The sequence below is a fragment of the Leopardus geoffroyi genome, chromosome C2 (genome assembly GCF_018350155.1).
Source record: "Leopardus geoffroyi isolate Oge1 chromosome C2, O.geoffroyi_Oge1_pat1.0, whole genome shotgun sequence".
Taxonomy (NCBI): domain Eukaryota; kingdom Metazoa; phylum Chordata; class Mammalia; order Carnivora; family Felidae; genus Leopardus; species Leopardus geoffroyi.
This window is the reverse complement of record NC_059333.1, coordinates 72,781,255-72,804,133: the sequence shown is the minus strand read 5'-3', so window position 1 is coordinate 72,804,133 and position 22,879 is coordinate 72,781,255. Positions and strand designations below refer to the sequence as shown.

Genomic DNA, 22,879 nt, shown 5'->3' with positions numbered 1-22,879 from the left:
TCTTATGAACACTGATGCAAAAATCTTCACCAAAATACTAGCAAATAGAACTCACCAAAATATTAAGAAGATTATACACCATTTCCAAGTGGTTTTATTCCTGGAATACAAGGGTGGTTTGACATGAAAATTAATCAACATAATATAACAACACAATGAAGGAAACAAAAATGGAAAAAACACATGATCATTTCAGTTGGTGCAGAAAAGGCATCTGACAGGGACATCTGGCTGGCTTATTTGGTACAGCATGTGACTTTTGATCTCAGGGTCGTGAGTTCAAGCCCCACCTTGGGTGTAGAGATTACCTTAAAAAAGGGAAAAAAGACATTTGGCAGCATTTAATACCCTTTCATGATTAAGAACACTTAACAAAATAATAGAAGGAAACTACCTCTACATAATAAAAGCCATGTGTGAAAAACCCACAGCAAACATCATACTGAACAGTGAAAGACTGGAAGCTGTTTCTCTAAGAGCAGGAACAAAGCAAGGATGCCTACTTTTACCACTTCTGTTCAACATAGGTACTGGAAATACTAGCCAGAGGAATTAAGCAAGAAAAATAAAAGGCATCCAAATTGAAAGGGAAGAAATAAAATTATTATCCGTTTGCAGATGATATGATCTTATCTGTAGAAAACCCTAAGGACTGCACATAAAAACTATTAGAACTAATAAATTCAGCAAAGTAGCAGCATACAGAGTCAACACAAAAACTGGTTACATTTCTATATGTGGACAATGAACAATCTGAAAAGGAAATTAGAAAAAACAATTCCATTTACAATAACATCAAAAAGAACAAAATACTTAAGAATTAACCAAGGAAATGAAAGAAAAACATGTACAGTGAAAACTACAAAACATAGCTGAAAGAAAATAAAGAAGATATAAATAAATGGAGACACTTCTCATGTTCATGGATTAGAAGATTTAATGTCATTAAAATGTCAGTGCTACCCAAAGTGATCTACAGATTCAGTGCAATGTCTATCAAAATCTTAATGACATTTTTGGCAGAAATAGAAAAACCCAGGGTGCCTGGGTGGCTCAGTCGGTTAAGTGTCCCACTTTAGCTCAGGTCACTATCTCATAGTTCGTGGGTTCAAGCCCCGCATTGGGCTCTGTGCTGACAGCTCAGAGCCTGGAGCCCGCTTTAGATTCTGTGTCTCCCTCTGTCTCTGTCCCTCCCCTACTTGTGCTGTCTCTCTCAATCTCAAAAATAAATAAACATTAAAAATTTTTTAAAAATAGAAATTGAAAAACCCATACTAAAATACATATGAAATCTCAAGAGACCCTCCCCCCCCCCACCCCAGATAGCCAAAACAGTCTTAAAAGAACAACAACAAACTTGAAGATTCAGACTTCCTGATTTCATAGTTCTCTACAAAGCTACAGTAACCAAAACTTGTGCTGTTGGTATAAACACATACATAAGACCAATGGAATACAAAACTACAGTGAGATATCATCTCACACCTGTCAGAATGGCTAAAATCAAAAACAAGAAACAAGTGTTGATAATCATGTGCAGGAAAAAGGAACCCTCATGCCCTGTTGGTGGGAATGCAAATTGGTACAACCATTGTGGGAAACAGTATGGAGGTTTCTCAAAACATTAAAAACAGAACTGCCCTATTATCCAAGAATCACACTACTGGGTATTTATCCAAAATATACAAAAACACTAATTCACAGGGATATGTGCACCAGTGCACCCCTATGTTTATTGCAGCATTATTTACAGTAGCCAAACTATATAAGCAGCCCTAGTGTCCATCAATAGATGAATGGATTTAAAAAAGGTGGTATGTATATAAAGTGGAATGTTATTCAGCCATAAAAAAAAGAAAATCTTGTCATTTGCAACAACATGAATAGAGCTGGAAAGTATAATGCTGAACTAAGTAAGTCAGAGAAAGAGAAATACCATATGATCTCACTCATATGTGGAATTTAAGAAACAAAACAAATGAGTAAAGGAAAAAAGAGACAAGAAACAGACTGTCCTATAGAGGACAAACTAATGGTTACCAGAGGGAAGGTGAGTAGAGGGATGGAGAAAATAGGGGATGGGGATTAAAGAGTACACTTATCATGATGGGAAAAAAAATGAAATTAAAAAGACCAATGGAGTAGAATAAAGAGGTCAGAAGTAAACTGCCCTATATATGACTTTTGACAAGGATGCAAAACCATTCAGTGGGGGAAAGGGCAGTCTTTGCAACAAATGGTGCTGGGAAAACTGGATATCTATATGTAAAAGAATGAAGTTGGACCCTTACCTAACACCATATACAAAAACTAACTCAGAATGGATCAATGACCAATGTAACAAAAGTAAAATGTAACAGTGTAACAGAGTAAAACTCTTAGAAGAAAACAACATTGGATTTGGCATCGGTTTATTGGATCTGATACCAAAGGCACAGGTAACAACAAAAGCAGATTAGATTCCATGAATATTTTAAAGTTTTGTATATCAGGGGCACCTGGCTGGCTCAGTCTATGGAACGTGTGACTCAGGGTTGTGAGTTTGAACCCCATGTTTGGTGTAGAGATTACTTAAAAATAAAATATTTTTGGTCTAAGCTTATTTATTTTGAGAGAGAGAAAACAAGAAAGGGAGGGGCAGAGAGAGGGAGAGGCAGAATCCGAGGCAGCCTCCGTGTTGCCAGCACAGAGCCTGACACCTGGCTCAAACTCACGAACTGTGAGATCATGACCTGAGCCAAGATCAAGAGTCAGACGCTCAACTGACTGAGCCACCCAGGCGCCTCTTATTATTTTTAAAAGATTTTATTTTGGGGGTGTCTGGGTGGCTCAGTCAGTTGAGCATCTGACTCTTGATTTTGGCTCAGGTTGTGATCCCAGGGTTGTGGGATAGAGCCCCATCCCGTGTCAGGCTCCACGCTAGGCATGAATCCTTAAGATCTCTCTCCCTCTGCTCTCCCCCAACTCACAGACTCATGCTCTCTCTAAAATAATAATAAGGGGTGCCTGGGTGGCTCAGTCAGTTAAGCATCCGACTTCAGCTCAGGTCGTGGTCTCCTAGTTTGTGGGCTCGAGCTCCGTGTTAGGCTCTTGGCTGGCAGCTCGGAGCCTGGAGCTTGCTTCAGATTCTGTGTCTCCCTCTCTCTCTGCCCTCCCCTGCTTGCACTCTGTCTCTCTCTCTCTCAAAAATAAACATTAAAAAATATAATAATACAGTTTTGTATATCAAAAGACACTATCTACAGAGTACAAAGGCAATCCACAGAATGGGAGAAAGTATTTGCAAATCATATTATCTAATAAAGGATAAATATCCATTATATAGAGAGAACTAAAACAACAAAGAAGACAACTCAATTCAAAAATGAGCAAAGGACTTGAATAGACATTTCTCCAAATAAGATATAGCTGATAAGCACATGAAAAGATGCTAACATCACTAATCATTAAGGAAATGCAGATGAAAACTACAATGAGATCCCATCTCACATGCATTAGGATGGCTATTGTCAAAAAAACAAGTTGCTGACATGGACATGGAAAAATTGGAACTCTCAAACTGTTGGTGGGAATTAATGTAAAAGGGCACAGCTGCTGTGGAAAATAGTATGGTGATTTCTCCAACATTAAAAATAGAGTTACCATATGATCCAGCAATTTCACTTTTGGGTATATACCACTTCCTTGATGAAGTACTTGTACACTCATGTTTATAGTAGCACTATTCACAATAACTAAAATGTGGAAGAAACCTAAGCACCCATCAGTGGATGAATGGATAAGCAAAATATGGTCTATAAATATAAAGGAGGGGCAACTGGGTGGCCCAGTTGGTTAAGCGTCCAACTTCAACTCAGGTTACTATCTCACGGTTTGTGAGTTTGAGCCCCCACATCGGGCTCTGTGCTGACTGCTCAGAGCCTGGAGCTGCTTTGGATTCTGTGTCTTCCTCTCTCTCTGCCTGCCTCTCTCTCTCTCTCTCTCTCAAAAAAAATAATAAACACAAAATAAATTTAATATAAAGGAAGGAAATTCTCCAGTATATTACAACATGGATGATCCTTGCAGGCATTATACTAAGTGAAATAAACCAGTCACAAAAAGACAAATTCTGTATGATTCCATTTACATGAGGTACTCAGAGTGGTCAAAATTACAGAGACAGAAAGTATAATAGTGGTTGCCAGTGGCTGAGGAGATGAGAATGGGTAGTTATTTTTAATATAGTTTTGATTTCACAAGATGAAAACAATTGCAGGATTAGATGGTGGTAATGGTTGCACAACAATGTGAAGATACAAATGCCAGTGAACTGTATGCTTAAAAATGTTTAAAATAATAACTTATATGTTATGTATATTTTTTACAATTTTAATTAATTTTCTAAAATCCATGTAAATGTGCCACATTAACAGATTTTAGGATCCAAAACATATGAGCATTTTAACAAATGCAGAAAAAGCATTTAATAAAATTAACATCGATTCATGACAAACATTTTGCAAACTGTGAACAGAAGGTAATTTCCTTAATCTGACGAAGGTCATTTACAAAATATCAAAGCAAGCATTGGTGCACCTGGGTGGTTCAGTCACTTGAGCATCCAACTCTTGATTTCGGCTCAGGTCATGATCCCAGGGTTGTTGGATCGAGCCCCACATTGGGCTCCACACGTAACTTGAAAAAGCTAAAAAATTGCTTAAAAAATTCTCTCTAGGGGCATGTAGGTGGCTCAATCAGTCAAGTGTCCAACTTTGGCTCAGGTCATGATCTCATAGTTCGTGAGTTCGAGCCCCACATCAGGCTGTCTGCTGTCAACACAACACCCACTTTGGATCCTCTGTCTCCGCCCCCCCTCCCCTGCTCATTTTCTTTCTCTCTCTCTCTCTCAAAAATAAACATTAAAAAAAGTCTCTCTCTCCCTTTGCCATTCTTCCCTGCTCACACTGTTTCTAATATACACACATATACATATACATATACATATACATATATGCAAACATCATATTTAATGATGAAATATTGAACGCTTTCCCTTTAAGTTGGGAACAAATTCTCACATACCCATCATCCAGCTGCAGCAATAATTACCAGCTATGACCAATCTTGTTTCATCTATCCCACCACCTCCCTACCCCTCCGCACCAGATTATTTTGAAACAAATCCCAGACATTATATGGTTTTATCTATATATTTCAGTATATGTTTGAAAGATAAGAATTCTGTTATTGGAAAACCTCTCTATGGTGATGGTTCAGCTTCTGACTCTTGATTTCAGTTCAGGTCATGATCTCCAAGCCCTGTGTTGGACTTGGGATTGTCTCTGTCCCTCTTTCTCTGCCCTTCCCCCGGCCTGTGCTTTCTCTCTCTCTCTCCCAAAATAAATAAATATTTAAAAAATAAAAATAGGGGCACCTGGGTGGCTCAGTCGGTTAAGCATCCAACTTCAGCTCGGGTCAGGATCTCATGGTTTGTGAGTTCAAACCCCACGTCAGACTGTGTGCTTACAGCTGGGAGCCTGGATACTGCTTCATTTTGTGTCTCCTTATCTCTCTACCCCTCCCCCTTTCTCTGTCCCTCTCTCTCAAAAATAAACATTAAAAAAAATTAAAAGCTTAAAAGAAAACATCTCTATGATGTCACACCTAAAACAACTTTTTATATCATCAGATAGTTCAAATTTTCCTGATTGTTTCATAAGTTTTGCTTATGTTTTTTCAATTGGTTTGAATCAAGTTCCAGGTGAGATCTACTTGTGACAGTTGGTTGTTAAGTATTTTAATCTATAGACTCTCCCTCCATCTCTCTTTTTTTTTTTCAATTTATTCGTTAAATCATTTCTTCTGCAAAGTTCTCCCTAGACTATATTTTGCTGATTGCCTTCTCATGGTGTTCTTTGATATGTTCATGTGTCTCCTTTGTTACCTGTAAATTGGTAGGTAGATCTTAATATGAAATTTTGATCAAAGTGAAAACTATGACATTAAGGCTTAGTGTTTTTGGCTGCCTTGAGCCAATGCAAAAGTGTGTTGAAACCCTGTGTCATTCCAAGCATAAAGCTATATACTTAGTGACTGAATCCAATTTTTTTTTTTTTTTTTTTTAGAGAGAGAGTGGGGTAGGGGCAGAGGGAGAGAGTATCCTAAGCAGGCTCCACTCTCAGCACAAAGTCTGATGCAGGCCTCGATTCTGTGACCCTGAGATAATGACCTGAGCTGAAATCTAGAATTGGACACTCAACTGACTGAGCCACCCAGGCGCCCCTAAATCTAATTTTTAATGACATATATATATTCTCAACAAACCTCAACTTTTCATGATTTTATGTTTTATGTGTCTCTTCTAATTCGTCATCTTTTTTCAAAAAGTATTATAATGTATTAATTAGCAATTCCTAAATTTATTTGCATAGGGAAATGAATAAGCGTCTGACAGAAGAACAAGCCAGAAAGACATTTGAGAGAGCCATGAAACTGGAACAAGAATTTACTGAACATTTCACAGGTTGGCATCATGTGTGTCAGTGCCCTAATAGAATTTTGATTTGGAGCCATATGAACTGACCTATTGAAACAGATTTTGAACTATGCCCACATCTATCAGTAATTATTTACTGTGGCTAATACTAGGTATTAATACTATGTAATTAATACTGTGGTTTTCAGAATAATTCATCTAACTTAGGCAGTGCTGATGAGGAATCTTGAAATTTAGTGTTTCTTAAGTTGCTGCTTAGGACATACTAGACTGGAGAAAAATAGATTCAGACTTGATTTCTTCTGTGAAACTGACTCCCTTACGCTTCATAAATTTTGATCCATTTTAAGATACTATTAAAAAGAAATGAGTGGGTAGCAATTCCCAAATCTCCCATTCATTTTGTCCTTTAAAGTATTCCTCAGGTGTTCATAAGTACATCACATGCCTTGGTGTTGTAACGCAAGTGCTTTTTTCCTTCTTTTTTTAAAATAATTTCAGACTTCTAGAACAATCACAAGAATAGTATCAGCAATTCTCATACACTTCTCACCTATATTTTCTAAATGTTAACATTTTACCACATTTAATTTTTTTCTGAAACATTTAAGAGTAACTTGCAAGCAGATGCCCCTTTGCCTCTAGATGCTTCAGTGTGTATTTTCCAAATACACAAAACTAAGTAAAAATTGCCAAGTCTCATTTTCAATCAGCATTTAAAATAAAAATTCTTACATTTTTCAAATATGAAAATTAATGAAATGAGCACTTACTACTAAGCAAACAATACATAAATGGTCTCTTGCTGGATGAATAACTAGTTCTAAGATCTAGCTTCTATTTCACCAATGATTGTGATGGTAAAGATAGACAGTTAATGGAGGTTTCTGATTTTGTTTCTGTTACAGCTATTGTACAGGGAGATACGCTGGAAGACATTTACAACCAAGTGAAGCAGATCATAGAAGAACAGTCTGGTCCTTACATATGGGTTCCAGCAAAAGAAAAGTTATGAAGACTGATGTTTCTCGGTTTCTCTTTTCCACGATTTCATTTTCTTTGACATTTCTTTGCCCTTTCCTTTTGGAGTCTGTCTGCAATACTCCTTCCATGTTGAATCATATCCCACTCATCATGGTCTATGGTTGTGCTTAGTTTTGACATCTGGTGTCTCCTTCAAGTTGTAGCATCTGTATTACTTTATGTTGCTATTGGTTTGTGGCCATTTTTCAGAACTAAAGGTGGAATGGCCTGACCAGCTATTAAGGATTTGGGGAGACTGGGAAATTATGGTAAAATTCCTTAATGTTTAAGGGAAAGTAACTTTAAGAGATTTTCAGAAAAGCTTTATATACATTCTTTTCAAATTTCAGTATAAATGAAAGAAAAGTGGTGTTAAACAGTGATTTAGTAAACTTTGAGCAACAGTGCACGCTTAACTTTAATAGCATGGTTTGGCCAATATATTAACTCTCAAGTCCTTTTCTCAGTTGACTTGTGTTATCAAAGCCAATATTTCATTATAGACAAATAAGGAAAATATGTGGTTTTTAATTTCAAAATTAATGTCTACGTTAACTTGCATAATTTCACAAGGGATATTCATTTTTCATAAGAGTTCTTCAAGTCTTTTATTGTTTGAGGGTTCTTAGTACATTTGCTAGGAATAGCAGTGTTTAAATGTTTTTAATCTACTTGTGCAACACTATTTATAGTGTCTTACAAAAGTTGTTCAAACATAATGATCATCACAGTTTCTGAACTGAGGCCGTGTTTAGGTGCTAGGGGAGCTCACCTTTTACACAGAAGGTTGAGAAAATTTCATAGACGTAAATACAGGCAGAACAGACATTCTAGTGATGATGTAGTACTCATGGCAATGGAAAAGGAGTCCAATTCATAGTCTAAAACTTTAAATGTATTCTTAGGGATCAGATTTTAATGAATATTTTACCCACAGTAACTGCCTATTTTGTTATAATAAAATATATATATATATATATAAATATATATAAAACTTTCTTTAACTAAACTCTGTAACTATGGGAATTATTTTCTTTACATAGTTGCACACACACACAAACATATATATATTTAAAATATATTTTTTCTTTTGCCACCTACTCTTAACTTTTTGTTTGGTTTTTAAATTAAATATTAATTGATTAGACTTTATCTTCCTTAATCACGTGAACTGAAAACAGGGATATGGTGGTTGTGGAAAGAACCTTTAGGGAAATTAGATTACATACAAAAGTATAGGCATGTTCTCCTCTTTTCTACAAAAGTTTTCAGATGGTTCCTGGTTTTGTTTTGGGTTTCTTTGTTACTGTTGTTCTTGTCATTGGGTTTGGATTTGGCCCTCTGCCTCTCCTTCCACTTCTCCTTTCACTGGTAGACAAAGAAGGAAAAGCCTTGTGTGTGTGTTTTCCCTTCAGACTGCACACCTTTCACCTCTTGTAGCTGCTCTGCATTAGAGTTGCACAGATATTCATGGTGGGCAATTTTAAGAAATTTTAGTGAAAGGTAGATATGATTTCAGAAATCAACTTCTCTGGTCTTTTATATTAATAATATTGTTTGCCTTCCTTTTGTTTTTTGGAGTTTATTAAATAGTGTTTTTGACAACCTCCTCATTACAGTTTCTTAAACAAATGAGTACTGGTTTGTAAAGGATTATCAACATTATCCATTCCATTTATGAGAAAGAGGAGAACAGCTAATAAACTTTATTGTAAAATCCATATGTTAAATGTGTCTTGAATTCTGAAAGAAAATAATATTTTACAAGCTGACATTTTCTTCGAACTTGGAGCATCATGTAATTTACAAACAGACTTCATGGGCCATTAGGAAACCTAATCAAATTTCTTCTATAGGTTTTGGAATTGAGTATGTTAACACATTGAAATATATACTATGGCTATAATGCTAATTATAGTAAGTTGTTACCAAACATAAAACAACTAGAAGAAAATTATTGTAAAATGAGCCCAAGAGCCCCAGAATCACTCTGCAGCAAGACCCCAGCCAGCATAAGCCATTTTGAAGTATTTATTGGTTACATGTTATAAAATACCAAGAGATTATGAAAACAGTGCCATTTAGCTCTTAAAATGTGTTATTACATTGCTTTCGGATGTCCTTGTTAAGTGATGTTTTTGTAAGAAAATACTAACTTTTGTGCAACTTTCTAGATTGTATAGAATTATTAATAAAAGTACTAATTGCTTAGTACTACTGTGTAATAGCCACTTTAGTATATTATCATTTAATTTTAAAAGATAAGAATTTAAGAGTTACTAGCCCCTCTGTGAAATCACTTGCCCAAGTGACGAGCTAGTAAGCAGCAGTGCTTCGTGTTTGTATCCAAGTCTTTCTGCCCCAAATTCTTTCTAATCTACCTTGTTTTTCAGCCCCTACTGTGTAAGGCACTGTGACTCAAATTGTGTTATTTTAGTGCCCCTTTACAGAGACAGACTTAGATGAAGGCCCTTGCCCAGAGTCACACAATAAGTAAGGACAGACCCATGGAACAAGTCATTCCTATCACAGCTGAAATGACTGTTTCTGGGAAAGAAGTCAGCCTAGCACTGTCACAGTGACCTACAAAAAACTTCTTTAGAACCAAAAATGGAACGGTATTCATTAGAAGAAAAAAAAAAAGTCCACAATACACAGGGAATAATAGTATTTCAAATGTTTTATGAGATATTCATATTTTTTAATATGCTTCTTAATATTTTTAAGTTGGCAAAAATAAAAGTGCCTCTTAAATGTGACTACACATTTCTGGTTGCTTTTTTGTTCCACATCTTCCCAAGGGTCTTCAAAAAATGATGGAAGCAAGCTTGCAGAACAGATTCTTACAAATACCTGATAACCCACTATTTACTATTTAAATTCCAAAGATGGCAATTTGGAGACTTTACTCATAAGAAAAATTTGTTTTCTAAAGTATCAGAGTCAACAACTTACCTTCAAAAATTCTATCTTGAATACTCTTAATTTACATATGGTAAAACAAGCCCAGAGATCCTCATGTTTTAACCAAAGTTACACTACAGTTCAGGAACATTAGAACGTTTGATTCCTGGTTCCTTGAACAGTTGGTTTGTCTACCATCCAGTTCCTTGTCTTCTGTGCTCTAAGCTGAATTCAGTGGGTTATTCAGTCCCTCAAGGTTTGAGTTACTGACTAAAAGAAAGTAAATATCAATAAGCTTAAGAAATTTTATTGAGAGGTTTGAATTTGAAAGCCATCAGGGAAAAACACGAATGTCACTTTTCTGACCTCAGTTTAGATTATCTGGTGTTTTAGTCCAATGTTAAAGACTCCATTTATCTGCCTCCAGAATTGCACAGTACAGCTCTCGTTGGCTTTGGCTGTGGAATACTACAATGTGAAGAATGTAGGCTGTGGAATCAGAGCTTCATTTGAATACCAGCTTGGGGGGCGCCTGGGTGGCGCAGTCGGTTAAGCGTCCGACTTCAGCCAGGTCACGATCTCGCGGTCCGTGAGTTCGAGCCCCGCGTCGGGCTCTGGGCTGATGGCTCAGAGCCTGGAGCCTGTTTCCGATTCTGTGTCTCCCTCTCTCTCTGACCCTCCCCCGTTCATGCTCTGTCTCTCTCTGTCCCAAAAATAAATAAACGTTGAAAAAAAAAAATTTTTTTTTGAATACCAGCTTGGCCACTCACTGGTTATGTAACTAACCATGGGCAAATCATGCCATCCCTCTTTCTGTTTACTTCTCTGTAAAGTGGAAACATTTTGAGAATAGGATTATAAATAAGGGAGGCTAGCACATAGTACATTCTAAAAGTTAATTCCCTTTTCCTCTAGAATCAGAAGCCTGGAATTGTTGCAACTCACCTTGTACAGATTACCTTGAGCCTTCATTTTGCCATATTTTAAATGGGGTTTGAATGACTACCTTGCAGGATTGTTATAAAGGTTAAGTAAAGCAATGTGTACAAAAACTGATCACAACATCTGATGCTTGACTCTCACTACCTGTTCTTCCCTTGCTCTGGAGTGTGTTTATGATTGGTAGCAGAAAACTGAGAGAATAACATGGTCCACCATTCTTCATCAACTATAGAGAAATTTTCTTCGATGGACTTTCAGTTAGGAAATTATTTACTTTTCAGTACCCTATGATCCTGCTTACTCATCTCTTCTAAGCGTCCCTACTCCAGAGATGTCAGAGATTGGCCTGCCCTACCTCAACCTTAAACATGGAAGGCATCAAGATCTAAGCCATCCTCACACCTGCACGGTACTAGACACAACAGTCCCTAGCAGTTTTACAGAACATTCATTATTGAGAGTCTAGAAACAGGCCTGAAAAACGATTATTTAAATCACATGGGTAAGATACGTCTTCTCTTATTTAATTTGACTTAGAATAGTCACTACTTAGTGATTACTTTCTCAGTGACTTTCCACTACCAGCTCTTTCTTCATTCTCCTCCAAATATGATTACCTGAGAGATGGCAAAAAAAAAAAAAAGAAAGAAAGAAAGTTCTAGTCTGCCAAACAATGTTGTGAACAGAATTGGTGGTCAGGTAAACCAAAGTTTGAAACTTTTAGGAATAGGTAGCACACCTGACCAGGGAGAGTTTAACACTACAATTTTTCTAGCAGTTTGTATCAACATACAAGAGTAGTACACTGGTGGGGGAAGATGAGGGGAAGGAGACTAGAAGGCAGTGAAGGCTGGAATTCTCTCCCAGTGTCTTTTTTTGTTTACTTGTTATTGAAGTATATATATGTAGAATGTATGAATATCATAAGCACATAACCTCACTGCTTACAAACCAACATTACCCATGTAACAATCTGCATGAAGCTCAAAAAACAGAACATGACCACTCCAGGTACCCCCCTCAATCTCCCTCCCAGTCACTGCTCCTACTCCAAAGGAAGCCACTACCCTAACAAATATTTTTTTTTCATTTATGTACAGTAAAATTCTCTATGGTGTTCAATTCTGTGAGTTTTGACCCATGCATACCATGTAACCACCCCATTACCCCCAAAACTTCTACCCCCAACTTGCAACCACTGGTATTTCTCAGTGCCTATAGTTTTGCCTTTCCCAGAATGTCATATAAATGGGACTATATCCCATGTAGCATTTTGGGTGTGGCTTCTTTGACTTCGCAAAATGCATCAGGTTTATCCGTGTTGCTGTAGGAATCAATAGTTTGTTATTGCTGAGTAGTAGTTCATTTTGCAGAGGTATAATTCGTGTATCCCTTCACTGAAGGACTTTTGGGTTGTTTTCAGTTTTTGCCACTGTATTTTTGTGCTTCTTTGCAACTTTGGGTCTGCAGGAGCAAGAAGCAAACCAGGAATGGGTTTCTGATCTGACAGCCATGACAGGCCCTCACCCACCCACCTCCCTCTCTCCTGTGAGCATCCACACATTTTGCCCGTTGCACAGGAGCTTATCATAAAACAAACTTTAAATGCAGAATGATATGTCCCAAGAGTCTGTTTACAGAATAAAATGATACCTAGAGTAGGAGACTACAAGTAGAAGCAATTTTGAATTTTTAGAATTTCAGATTCCCAGGAATAACACTCAGATGGTCCAAACACGGGATGTGCCAATGACCAGTGCCAGATTCTCATTGTCCTAAGGGAGATAAGTGTAGTCTGTTTAGGACAGTAGTAAATGAAAGAAAATAGTCTGAGAAGAAAATAGAGCAACAAATGAAAATAGCCATGTGTTAAACATGAGACTAATAGCCTTACAATTTAGAAAACTGCCCATGGAGACAGTCCTCCTCTTTTAAGAAAATCTAGTTTGTTGAACACCAAAGGATTGTAGTTTGTTTTTTAAAATTAATAACTACCAGTTCCCTTTAGGTGGTAACTTCTCTGTATCTTAAAAATTACTAATATTGTGTGATTAACAGAAATTGTTCATTGCTAAGTAGGGCGATTCTAGTGCAGCATTCCTCAGGAATCCTTGACCCTGAGCTGCCTTCCCCTCCATTGATTGCATGCAGATAGTATGAATGGCCTTGTCAGTCTTTTCCATTCATATCTGATACGACTTGATTTCTCTTGTGTGTTTTCGAACAACAACAACAACATTAGGTCCTTCTTCTAAATTGGCACTAAACTAAACCTTAGGAACCATCTGGTGTTACCCAAAATAGGAAGAAACTATTCAAATTGAGTATATAGTCATCCCCATTTCTGCTAGTCAACTGTTAATGACCAATGTCATTTAGACCGTTTTTAACCACTGAAAGATTTTAACTACTGAATAAATAGTAGAATGATTTTTTTTTCAGAGAGAGAGAGAATCTTTTTTTTTTTTTTCATGTTTATTTATTTTTGAGAAAGAGGACAAGTCGGGGAGGGGCAGAGAGAGCCAGAGACACAGAATCCGAAGCAATCTCCAGGCTCTGAGCTGTCAGCATAGAGTCCGATGTGGGGCTTGAACTCACAAACTGTGAGATCATGACCTGAGCTGAAGCCGGAAGCTCAACCAACTGAGCCACCCAGGCGACCTGAGAGAGAGAAAGAATCTTAAGCAGGCTCCATGCTCCACTCGGAGCCCAACGCAGGGCTCAATGCAATGACCCTGCGATCATGACCTGAGCCGAAATCAAGATTCAGATGCTCAACAGATTGAACCACCCAGGTGCCCCTAGAATGATTTTTTTTTTTTAACTATATAGAAGCCAGTGCTCAAAACAATTAGCATGTAAAATAAGATATAGCGAATTTTCTGATGGAAGAAAAGATTAGAACAAGTGATGTAATCTTTCTTTAGGATGTCTAAAATTAGGTTCATTCACCTCACAGATGGGAGGGCTAAAGACAAGACGAAAGTCCCATATGTTTCACACTATGAATCTCTACAAAAAGGTTTTCTAAATCTTGTGACAGTCATTTGATCAAAAATATCCACTTCCCTAGTGGTATTTAAGACGAGAAAAACTATGTCTTGATAATAGATCCCTTTCTCTATGAAAGTTCAGTGTTCGGTCTGGATCTAGTTTATCTGACATTCCTCACTCTTACTGGGAAAAAGCTCTACGAACCTTTTAACAACTTTTCTCCTGATGGCTAGTAATGTACTTAATAGAATATTCTCTACATCAGCCACGTTTTAACCTTAATGCTCCTTGACATTTCTCTTCCCCCAAATATTTGGTCACCACCTACTAGTGATTCTTCCTTAATGTCCTATTTTTCTTGCTATTACTTCTACTGTCATCACTCTAATCCTTAACCCACCCTCATCCCCAGGCCTGGGTTACTTCAGTGGCCTCTTAATTCATCTTCTAGCCTCCTCTAATTTCTCCCCTTGCTGATCCAGCCATCACCCGATGACTTTTCCTCAAATGCAGCTTGGATTGTGTTTCTCCTCTCCTCAGTGACCTTCATGGGTCCTAAATCCAAACTAACTTTCCCGTATAGTACGGTTCTGGAATGTAGTATGTGGTCGATCAGTCATCTACTGCCCCCTACCTCCCAAGCCATACCCGGGCAGGTCTTGTCCTGCCACTGTTGGTCATGCAAATTGCTGCCTTGCTAACTGTTGTGCCCTCCCCACCCAAGTGCCCTTATCAAACAAAGCCCTACCTTTCTTCAAGGCCCACCCTAAATCCCTCCTCCTGCAGAAGACTCCCCGGTTGTTCTAGCCCATGAAGCCCGAATTCCTACAGTATATATTTTGAGTCCACCTAACAGCATGTTCAACCTGTGCTGTTTTCACCTCTTTAGGTACATGGTTTGTCTCAGATTAGGAGGCCTTCTCCTTGTATACCTCTGTCCCAGTAAAATACCCATGGCAGCTGATCGCTGATCAGAGGGCACAGCTCTGCCACCTCTCCGGAGCCTGCAAGCCTCATACAGCACGACTGTCTTCAGTGGCTTGACTTTTCATGATCATGACCTGAAAAGAGCACTGTGTAAGTGTTAGCAGCCGCTTCATCTGCACAGTGGTTGAGTTGGGATGGAGGAGTGGACAGGAGTGGATAAAACAGTCTGACTACAAGTCTCTAAATCAGCCAAAATTTTCATTTAATTATAGTCCTTTCCTTTCTGGCCCGTGGTGTAATCATCTTCCTTCCTGAACATGCTTTGTGATTTTTCTCTTTGTATCAATTTTATTTTCCTTGTGCATATGTTTTCATTATAAGTCATGTCACAGGTGGGTGGAAGAGACGCTGGTCCTTGTCTCACAGACTCAGAGAATGAATCTCACAGACAGCAGAGAGTGAGCAAAGCGATAGAGTTTATTGAGCGAGAAAGTACAAAGCTCTCAAGAGTGAGAGGGGTCCCTTTTCATGCGTCTGTCAGCCACGTGGATGTCTTCTTTGGAAAACACTCAACATCAGAGAAATACAAATCAAAACCACAATGAGATACCACCTGTCAGAATGGCTAATGTTAACAACTCAGGCAACAACAGATGTTGGCGAGGTTGTGGAGAAAGGGGAACTCTTTTGCCCTGCTGGTGGGAATGCAAACGGGCACAGCCACTCTGGAAAACATATGGAGGTTCCTCAAAAAGTTGAAAACAGAACTACCCTATGACCCAGCAATTACACTACTCGGTATTTATCCAAAGGATACAAAAATGCTGATTCGAAGGGGCACATGCACCCCAATGTTTATAGCAATACTATTGGCAATAGCCAAACTATGGAAAGAGCCCAAATGCCCATCGACTGGCGAATGAATAAAGATGTGGTTTATATATACAATGGAGTACTACTCGGCAATGAAAGAGAATGAAATCTTGCCATTTGCAGCAACAACATGGATGGAACTAGAGTGTATTAGGCTAAGCAAAATAAGTCAATCAGAGAAAGACAGATATCAATGTGGAATTTGAGAAACACAACAGATAACATAGGGGAAGGGAAGGGAAAATAAGATAAAAACAGAGAGGGAGGCAAACTGTAAAAGACTCTTAAATACAGAGAACAAACTGAGGGCTGCTGGAGGGGAGGTGGGTGGGGAGATGGGCTAAATGGGCGACGGACATTAAGGAGGGCACTTGGAATGAGCATTGGGTATCATATGTAAGAGATGAATCACTGGGTTCTACTCCTAAGGCCAAGACTACACTCTATGTTAACTCACTTGAATTTAAAAAGAGAGAGAGGGGGGCACCTGGGTGGCTCAGTCGGTTAAACGTCCGACTTCAGCTCAGGTCATGATCTCGCGGTCCGTGATTTCGAGCCCTGCATCGGGCTCTGTGCTGATGTCTCAGAGCCTGGAGCCTGCTTCTGATTCTGTGTCTCCCTCTCTCTCTGCCCCCCTCCCCCATTCATGCTCTGTCTCTCTCTGTCTCAAAAATAAAAATTAAAACTAAAAAAATAATAATAATTAAAAAAAATAGAGAGAGTGAGAGGGGTCCTGACTGGGTTGCCACCAAGGATTTTTATCTCTGACTTTTTATTGGGACCTTATCAGGAACTGGATAACTCTATTCGTGGCATGTAGCATGCACAGGTCTGGGATGCATTTATCCTTTTTTTTTTCCCAGAACCTGTCCTGCAGCTATAGCCTCCCACCCACATATGCAGCTGGGGCTGGGGGCACAGTGGACATCTCAAGGATTAGGAGGGCCAGGAGGGTCTGAGAGCCACTTTGGTGAGCCTTGAAGCCAAGGCAGAGGCTGGCCCAGGGGGAGCCATCATGGCTGTAATCAGCCTCCCCAGGGTCCCTTATCTACCCCTGCCTACTGCTAACCTCTTCCCTACTCATTATCTGAAACCCTGCTTGGAAGTAGCTGAGGTAGGAATACTTTCTCTGAAAGTCTTAGTGACAGAGCCAAATATAGTACTCTTGGTTTTACTTATTTTAAAAAAATTTTTTTTAATGTTTATTTTTTGAAAGAGTGAACAGGGGAGGGGCAGAGAGAGAGGGAGACACAGAAACTGAAGCAGGCTCCAGGTTCTGAGCTTCAGTGGGGCTTCAACTCACAAACCGCGAGATCATGACCTGAGCCAAAGTCAGATGTTTAATCAACTGAGCCACCCAGGCAGCCTTGATTTTACTTCTTTACTCTTTACCTCCTTTTATACTGGTTTCCATTCATTAAATCTTTTTTTTAATGTTTATTTATTTTTGAGAGAGAGAGAGAGAGAGAGAGAGAGAGCAGGGGAAGGGCAGAGAAGGGTGGGGGGATCCCAAGCAGGCTCCATGCTGACAACAGAGAGCCTGATGCAGGGCTCGAACTCAGGAACTGTGAGATCATGACCTGAGCCCAAGTTGGACGCTCAAGTGACTAAGCCACCCAGGGATACCTCCACTCATTAAATCTTATATTAAATGAAACAGATGGAGATTTATTTTTTTAATTTATTTTTAATTTTTCATCCAACTTAGTTAGCATATAGTGCAATAATCATTTCAGGAGTAGATTCCAGTGATTCATCGCCTATGTATAACAGCCAGTGCTCATCCCAACAAGTGTCTTCCTCAATGCCCCTTACCCATTTAGCCCATTCCCACACCCACAACCCCTCCAGCAACCCTCAGTTTGTTCTCTGTATTTGAGTCTCTTATGTTTTGTCCCCCTCCTTGTTTTTATATTATTTTTACTTCCCTTCCCTTATGTTCATCTGTTTTGTATCTTAAATTCCACATATGAGTGAAGTCATATGATACTTGTCTTTCTGTGACTAATTTCGCTTAGCATAAATACCCTCCAGTTCCATCCGCGTTGTTGCAAATGGCAAGATTTCATTCTTTTTGATTGCCAAGTAATATTCCATGGTGTGTGTGTGTGTGTGTGTGTGTGTGTGTGTGTGTACCACATCTTCTTTATCCATTTACCTGTAGATGGACATTTGGGCTCTTTCTATAATTTGGCTATTGTTGATAGTGCTGCTATAAACATGGCAGTGCATGTGCCCCTTCGAAACAGCACATCTGTATCCCTTGGATAGATACCTAGTTGTACAATTGCTAGGTCATAGGGTAGTTCTATTTTTACCTTTTTGAGGAAGCTCCATACTGTTTTCCAGAGTGGCTGCACCGGTTTGCATTCCCACCAGCAGCGCAAAAGAGATCCTCTTTCTCTGCATCCTCGCCAACATCTGTTGTTGCCTGAGTTGTTAATGTTAGTCATTCTGACTGGTGTGAGGTGATATCTCACTGTGGTTTTGATTTGTATTTCCCTGATGATGAGTGATGTTGAGCATCTTTTCATGTGTTGGTTGGCCATCTGGATGTTTTCTTTGGAGAAGTGTCTATTCATGTCTTTTGCCCATTTATTCACTGGAGTTTTTGTGTTTTGGGTGTTGAGTCTGATAAGTTCTTTATAGATTTTGGATACTAACCCTTTATCTGATATGTCACTTGCAAATATCTTTTCCCATTCCGTTCGTTGCCTTTTAGTTTACTGACTGCTTCCTTCAATGCACAGAAGTTTTTATCTTGAGGTACCAATAGTTCATTTTTGCTTTTGTTTCCCTTGCCTCCAGAGACATGTCGAGTAAGAAGTTTCTGTGGCCACAAAGAGGTTTTTGCCTGCTTTCTCCTCTAAGATTTTGATGGCTTCCTGTCATATGTTTTAGTCTTTCATCCATTTTGAGTTTGTTTTTGTGTATGGTGTAAGAAAGTGGTCCAGGTTCATTGTTTAGCATGTCACTGTCCAGTTTTCCCACCACCACTTGCTGAAGAGACTGTCTTTATTCCATTGGACATTCTTTCCTGCTTTGTCAAAGATTAGTTGGCCATATGTTTGTGGGTCCATTTCTGGGTTCTGTATTCTGTTCCATTGATCTAAGTGTCTGTTTTTGTTCCAGAACCATACTGTCTTGATGATCACAGCTTTGTAATGCATCTTGAAGTCCGGATTGTGATGCCTCCAGCTTTGTTTTTTTCAGGATTGCTTTGGCTATTTGGAGTCTTTTCTGGTTCCACACAAATTTTAGGATCGTTTGTTCTAGCTCTGTGAAGAATACTGGTGTTATTTTGATAGGGATTGCATTGATTATGTAGATTGCTTTGGGTAGTATCAACATTTTAACAACATTTGTTCTTCCAATCCAGGACCGTGGAATATTTTTTCCATTTTTTTGTGTCTTCTTCAATTTCTTTCATAAGCTTTCTATAGTTTTTAGTGTATAGATCTTTCACCTCTTTGGTTAGGTGTATTCCTAGGTATTTTATGGTTTTTGGTGTAGATGGAGATTTATTAATAGCTTTAAAACTCTATCTGCACAGTTAATCTCAGAGCTTTATTTTTTTTATTTATTTGTCTGAGAGAGGAAGATACGGTGTGAGTGGGGGAGGGGCAGAGAGAGAGAGAGAATCCCAAGCGGGCTCTGCACTGCCACCACAGAGCCTGATGCAGGGCTTGAACTCATGAACTGTGAGATCATGACCTGAGCTGAAACCAAGAGTCAGACGCTTAATTGGCTGAGCCAGTCAAGTGCCCCAATCTCAGTCTTTTAATCCTCTTCTACAATTTTATTTTTCTATCTATCTATCTACCTATCTATCATCTATCTATCTATTTAATTTTTAGTTGGCTCCACTCCCAGGGAAGAGCCCAACACAGGGCTTGAACTCACAACCCTAAGATCAAGCCCTGAGCTGAAATCAAGAGTGGTGCTTAACTGACTGAGCCATCCAGGCACCCCCCTCTCTACATTTTAAATTCTGGGTTGCAAAGAAAGTTTTCAGGGGAAAAAACATTTCGTGGCTTGATAACTAAAATAATAAACCAAGCTCGGGGATGCTGGGCTTACATTTGAATGGAGGTTTGATGCAGAGTTTTTCCCACCCCTCTTCTTTCCCATCTCCAAGGAAGAAACACTGTCCCTTTCCCTCTCTGTTTGTCCTCCTGTTCTTATTCCTTACGTCTTCTTCAATTAACCCTCTTTTCCTGTGTGTTTAGTCTCCTTCCTGCATGGGCTACTTGTGTTCTGACTATATAATCAAATCTCTCCTAACCTATAAAAACTTTCTGTTGACTCCTAATCCCCTTGAAACAACCTCACTCCTCTTCCTTTCTTAGCCAAATATCTTGAAAAGGACACTGTCCATTTTTCCGTCCATTTATAATAAATACTAATGATTTGTTGAATGCCTACAGTATTTTAGACAGGATGTTGGCCATTGGGAATGACAGTAGACAGGACACCCTGCCCTCATGCTGCTCAGCCTCCTGGCCAAACCTTGGCCCTTGCCCTGCCACTGACACTGCTCGGACAAAGCTGTCTGTGGACCTCCTACTCCCCAAATTCCGTGGCTCTTCTCAGTCCTTCCCCCTCAGCAGCACAAGATACTTGAACAGCAATGAATAATATCCTAACACAATAGAAATCATTCCCCATGCTCAAGGCCCTGTGATGAACACAAAGGAGAACAAGCACAGAATCTGCCTTTGAAAAGCTTACACGCAGAAAATATTGTGTAGCCCAAGTGAATGGGGCTTCCCCTAAGGGAAGCTTCATAGGGAAAATACGTTTAAAGAGACAAAAGCTTGTATTCACAGAGCGTGTCCAATATATCTATCATTGATCTCAATATACAAATTCAGATGTATTAACGAGTCAGCAAGTACATGGTGACTGATGTTGTTGCAGCATCTTTTACCTCAATACCCGGGATTTGTTGTCTCACTGCTTTGAAGAATGAAGAGGTGGACACAAAATGAGCAGCGGGCTAAAGTTTATCAGAGTATAAGATCAGAAAGGAAGAATCGTATAAAAGCTCTCTTTACAGAGAGGGGACGTTCGAAAGTGAATGCCCACAACTATAGGCAAAGGGTTTTGTTCTATAGGGTTCCGGTCAGCCTCCCTCTTCCCTTCTCACTTGTTCCTTCTCAGGTTCTACCCTGACTGGCTGGATAACTCTAGGTTGTCCATTTCTGACTGGCTAGACTCTCTTGTGTGAGGTGTGAGACTATGGTCACACTGCCCCTCGTGTAACGTAAGTTTTATGGTTTACTTATTTTAGTTAGGTACTTTGATTGTCAAATTCCTGAGGGGCCCCCAAGGGGGAGTAGGTGGTGTCCATTACCTTCTTAAGAGGAACCTTACGCCAGAGGGAGTTTGCTGTGATCAGACATTCCCATCAATGCTCCAAAATATGTGTTTTTCTCCAACCAGGGACCTCAGGCCCTAACCTTTCCCTCTCAGCCTATTTTCTCTTTTCTTTTCCTTATCACAATGTGAAGAGTAATACCCTTTGATAACACATTTACTGCTCCAAATGTTCACAATTGCTCATATTTTCTGTGCATACCAGCCCTTCCAAGTGTCCCCTAAATAAGCATTGTTGGGGCTTGTTCTTAGTCGAAGACGTTACAGCTCATAGGAACAGAAAAATACAAATCATGGCTTGTTGAGATTTAAAAAAAATATTTGCCCCAAGATTCTGGGTAAAAGAATTGTTCATCCATATTTTGCTGGCTCATTAGCCCACAGCTGCCCACACAGATTTTCTACCCCCTGTTAAAGGCCTCGCCTTCTTTCTGAGTCCCCAGAGACTGTCTTCAACGTGTTCCATCCCATTGCCTACTGTGGTGCCTCAGTACCCTGGAGAGCAAGCTCCATGTTTGGGAGGCACCCTGCATCCTTGGAGAGCTGGAGCTGTATCATTGGCAGAGTGGAGAGGAGCTCTTTGTATTTTATATGATGGATTAGAGTCGGGCGGTGGGGGGACATCCGAAAACAGTGTTGTCTGGATCCCAACCTCTCATAGAAGTCTTCGTGAAGCCAGTTCTTATTTCCAGAAGGAAGCTCAGAGACCCTCTTCCTCTCCTCAGTATGTGTCCAGAATAGGGACCAAACTGTCCTCAGCACTTCTGCTACTCTATACAGCTGTTTCCAGGTTAAATTACTGGCTCATTATTCTCTCATGGCATCCCACCCATTCCTCTGCTACACCCAGGGATGTCTGTACCCCAGCAATGGCAGGACCCAGGCTCAAGCCAAGTCAGAGTTCCCCATTACATATAGGTATCTACGTGTGTAATGTCCATGGCCAAAGCTATGTCCATGCTAAGGCCAAGCAAATGGGCCCGACCTAGAAGCCTCTAGAGGCCAGAGACAGTAAGTTCACTGATAAGTCACAGTTGGGGAATGACTCCCCAGAGATAGGGGAAAGGACCCCATCATGAAATTGCCTCCCCAGGTCCTCAGGTTATAGCTCATCAGTGTCACCTGTAGTTTTGCTAGAGGAATAACTTAATGAGCACAAATCCTGCCAGTACCTTCTGGTGGCGCTTGGAGTATGACAAAATGAGCCTTTTCGTCCTCATGGTCAGGAGAATGAGACTTGCTAAGGACCCTTCTATTTATTTTATTCTCTTAGGATAGGCATAGTCCCACTGCCAGGGCCACCTCCTAGGCCGTTTGTGTGAATTAGAAAGAGGTTCCCTCTCCTGATGAAACCAGCTG

General features: G+C 39.5%; 1 protein-coding gene across 33 annotated transcripts in view; it reads left to right on the top strand.

Moving 5' to 3' along the window:
- The window catches only part of DLG1 (discs large MAGUK scaffold protein 1), a 276,519-nt gene extending 267,297 nt beyond the window's left edge, over positions 1-9,222 (top strand). For all 33 annotated transcript variants that reach the window (XM_045502494.1, XM_045502504.1, XM_045502493.1 and 30 more), the window contains 2 exons: positions 6,414-6,505; positions 7,387-9,222. In XM_045502494.1, coding sequence (XP_045358450.1) covers positions 6,414-6,505; positions 7,387-7,493 — 199 coding nt within the window. In that variant the 3' untranslated portion in view covers positions 7,494-9,222. The remainder of the gene's footprint in view (positions 1-6,413; positions 6,506-7,386) is intronic.
- Positions 9,223-22,879: the final 13,657 nt, after the last annotated feature.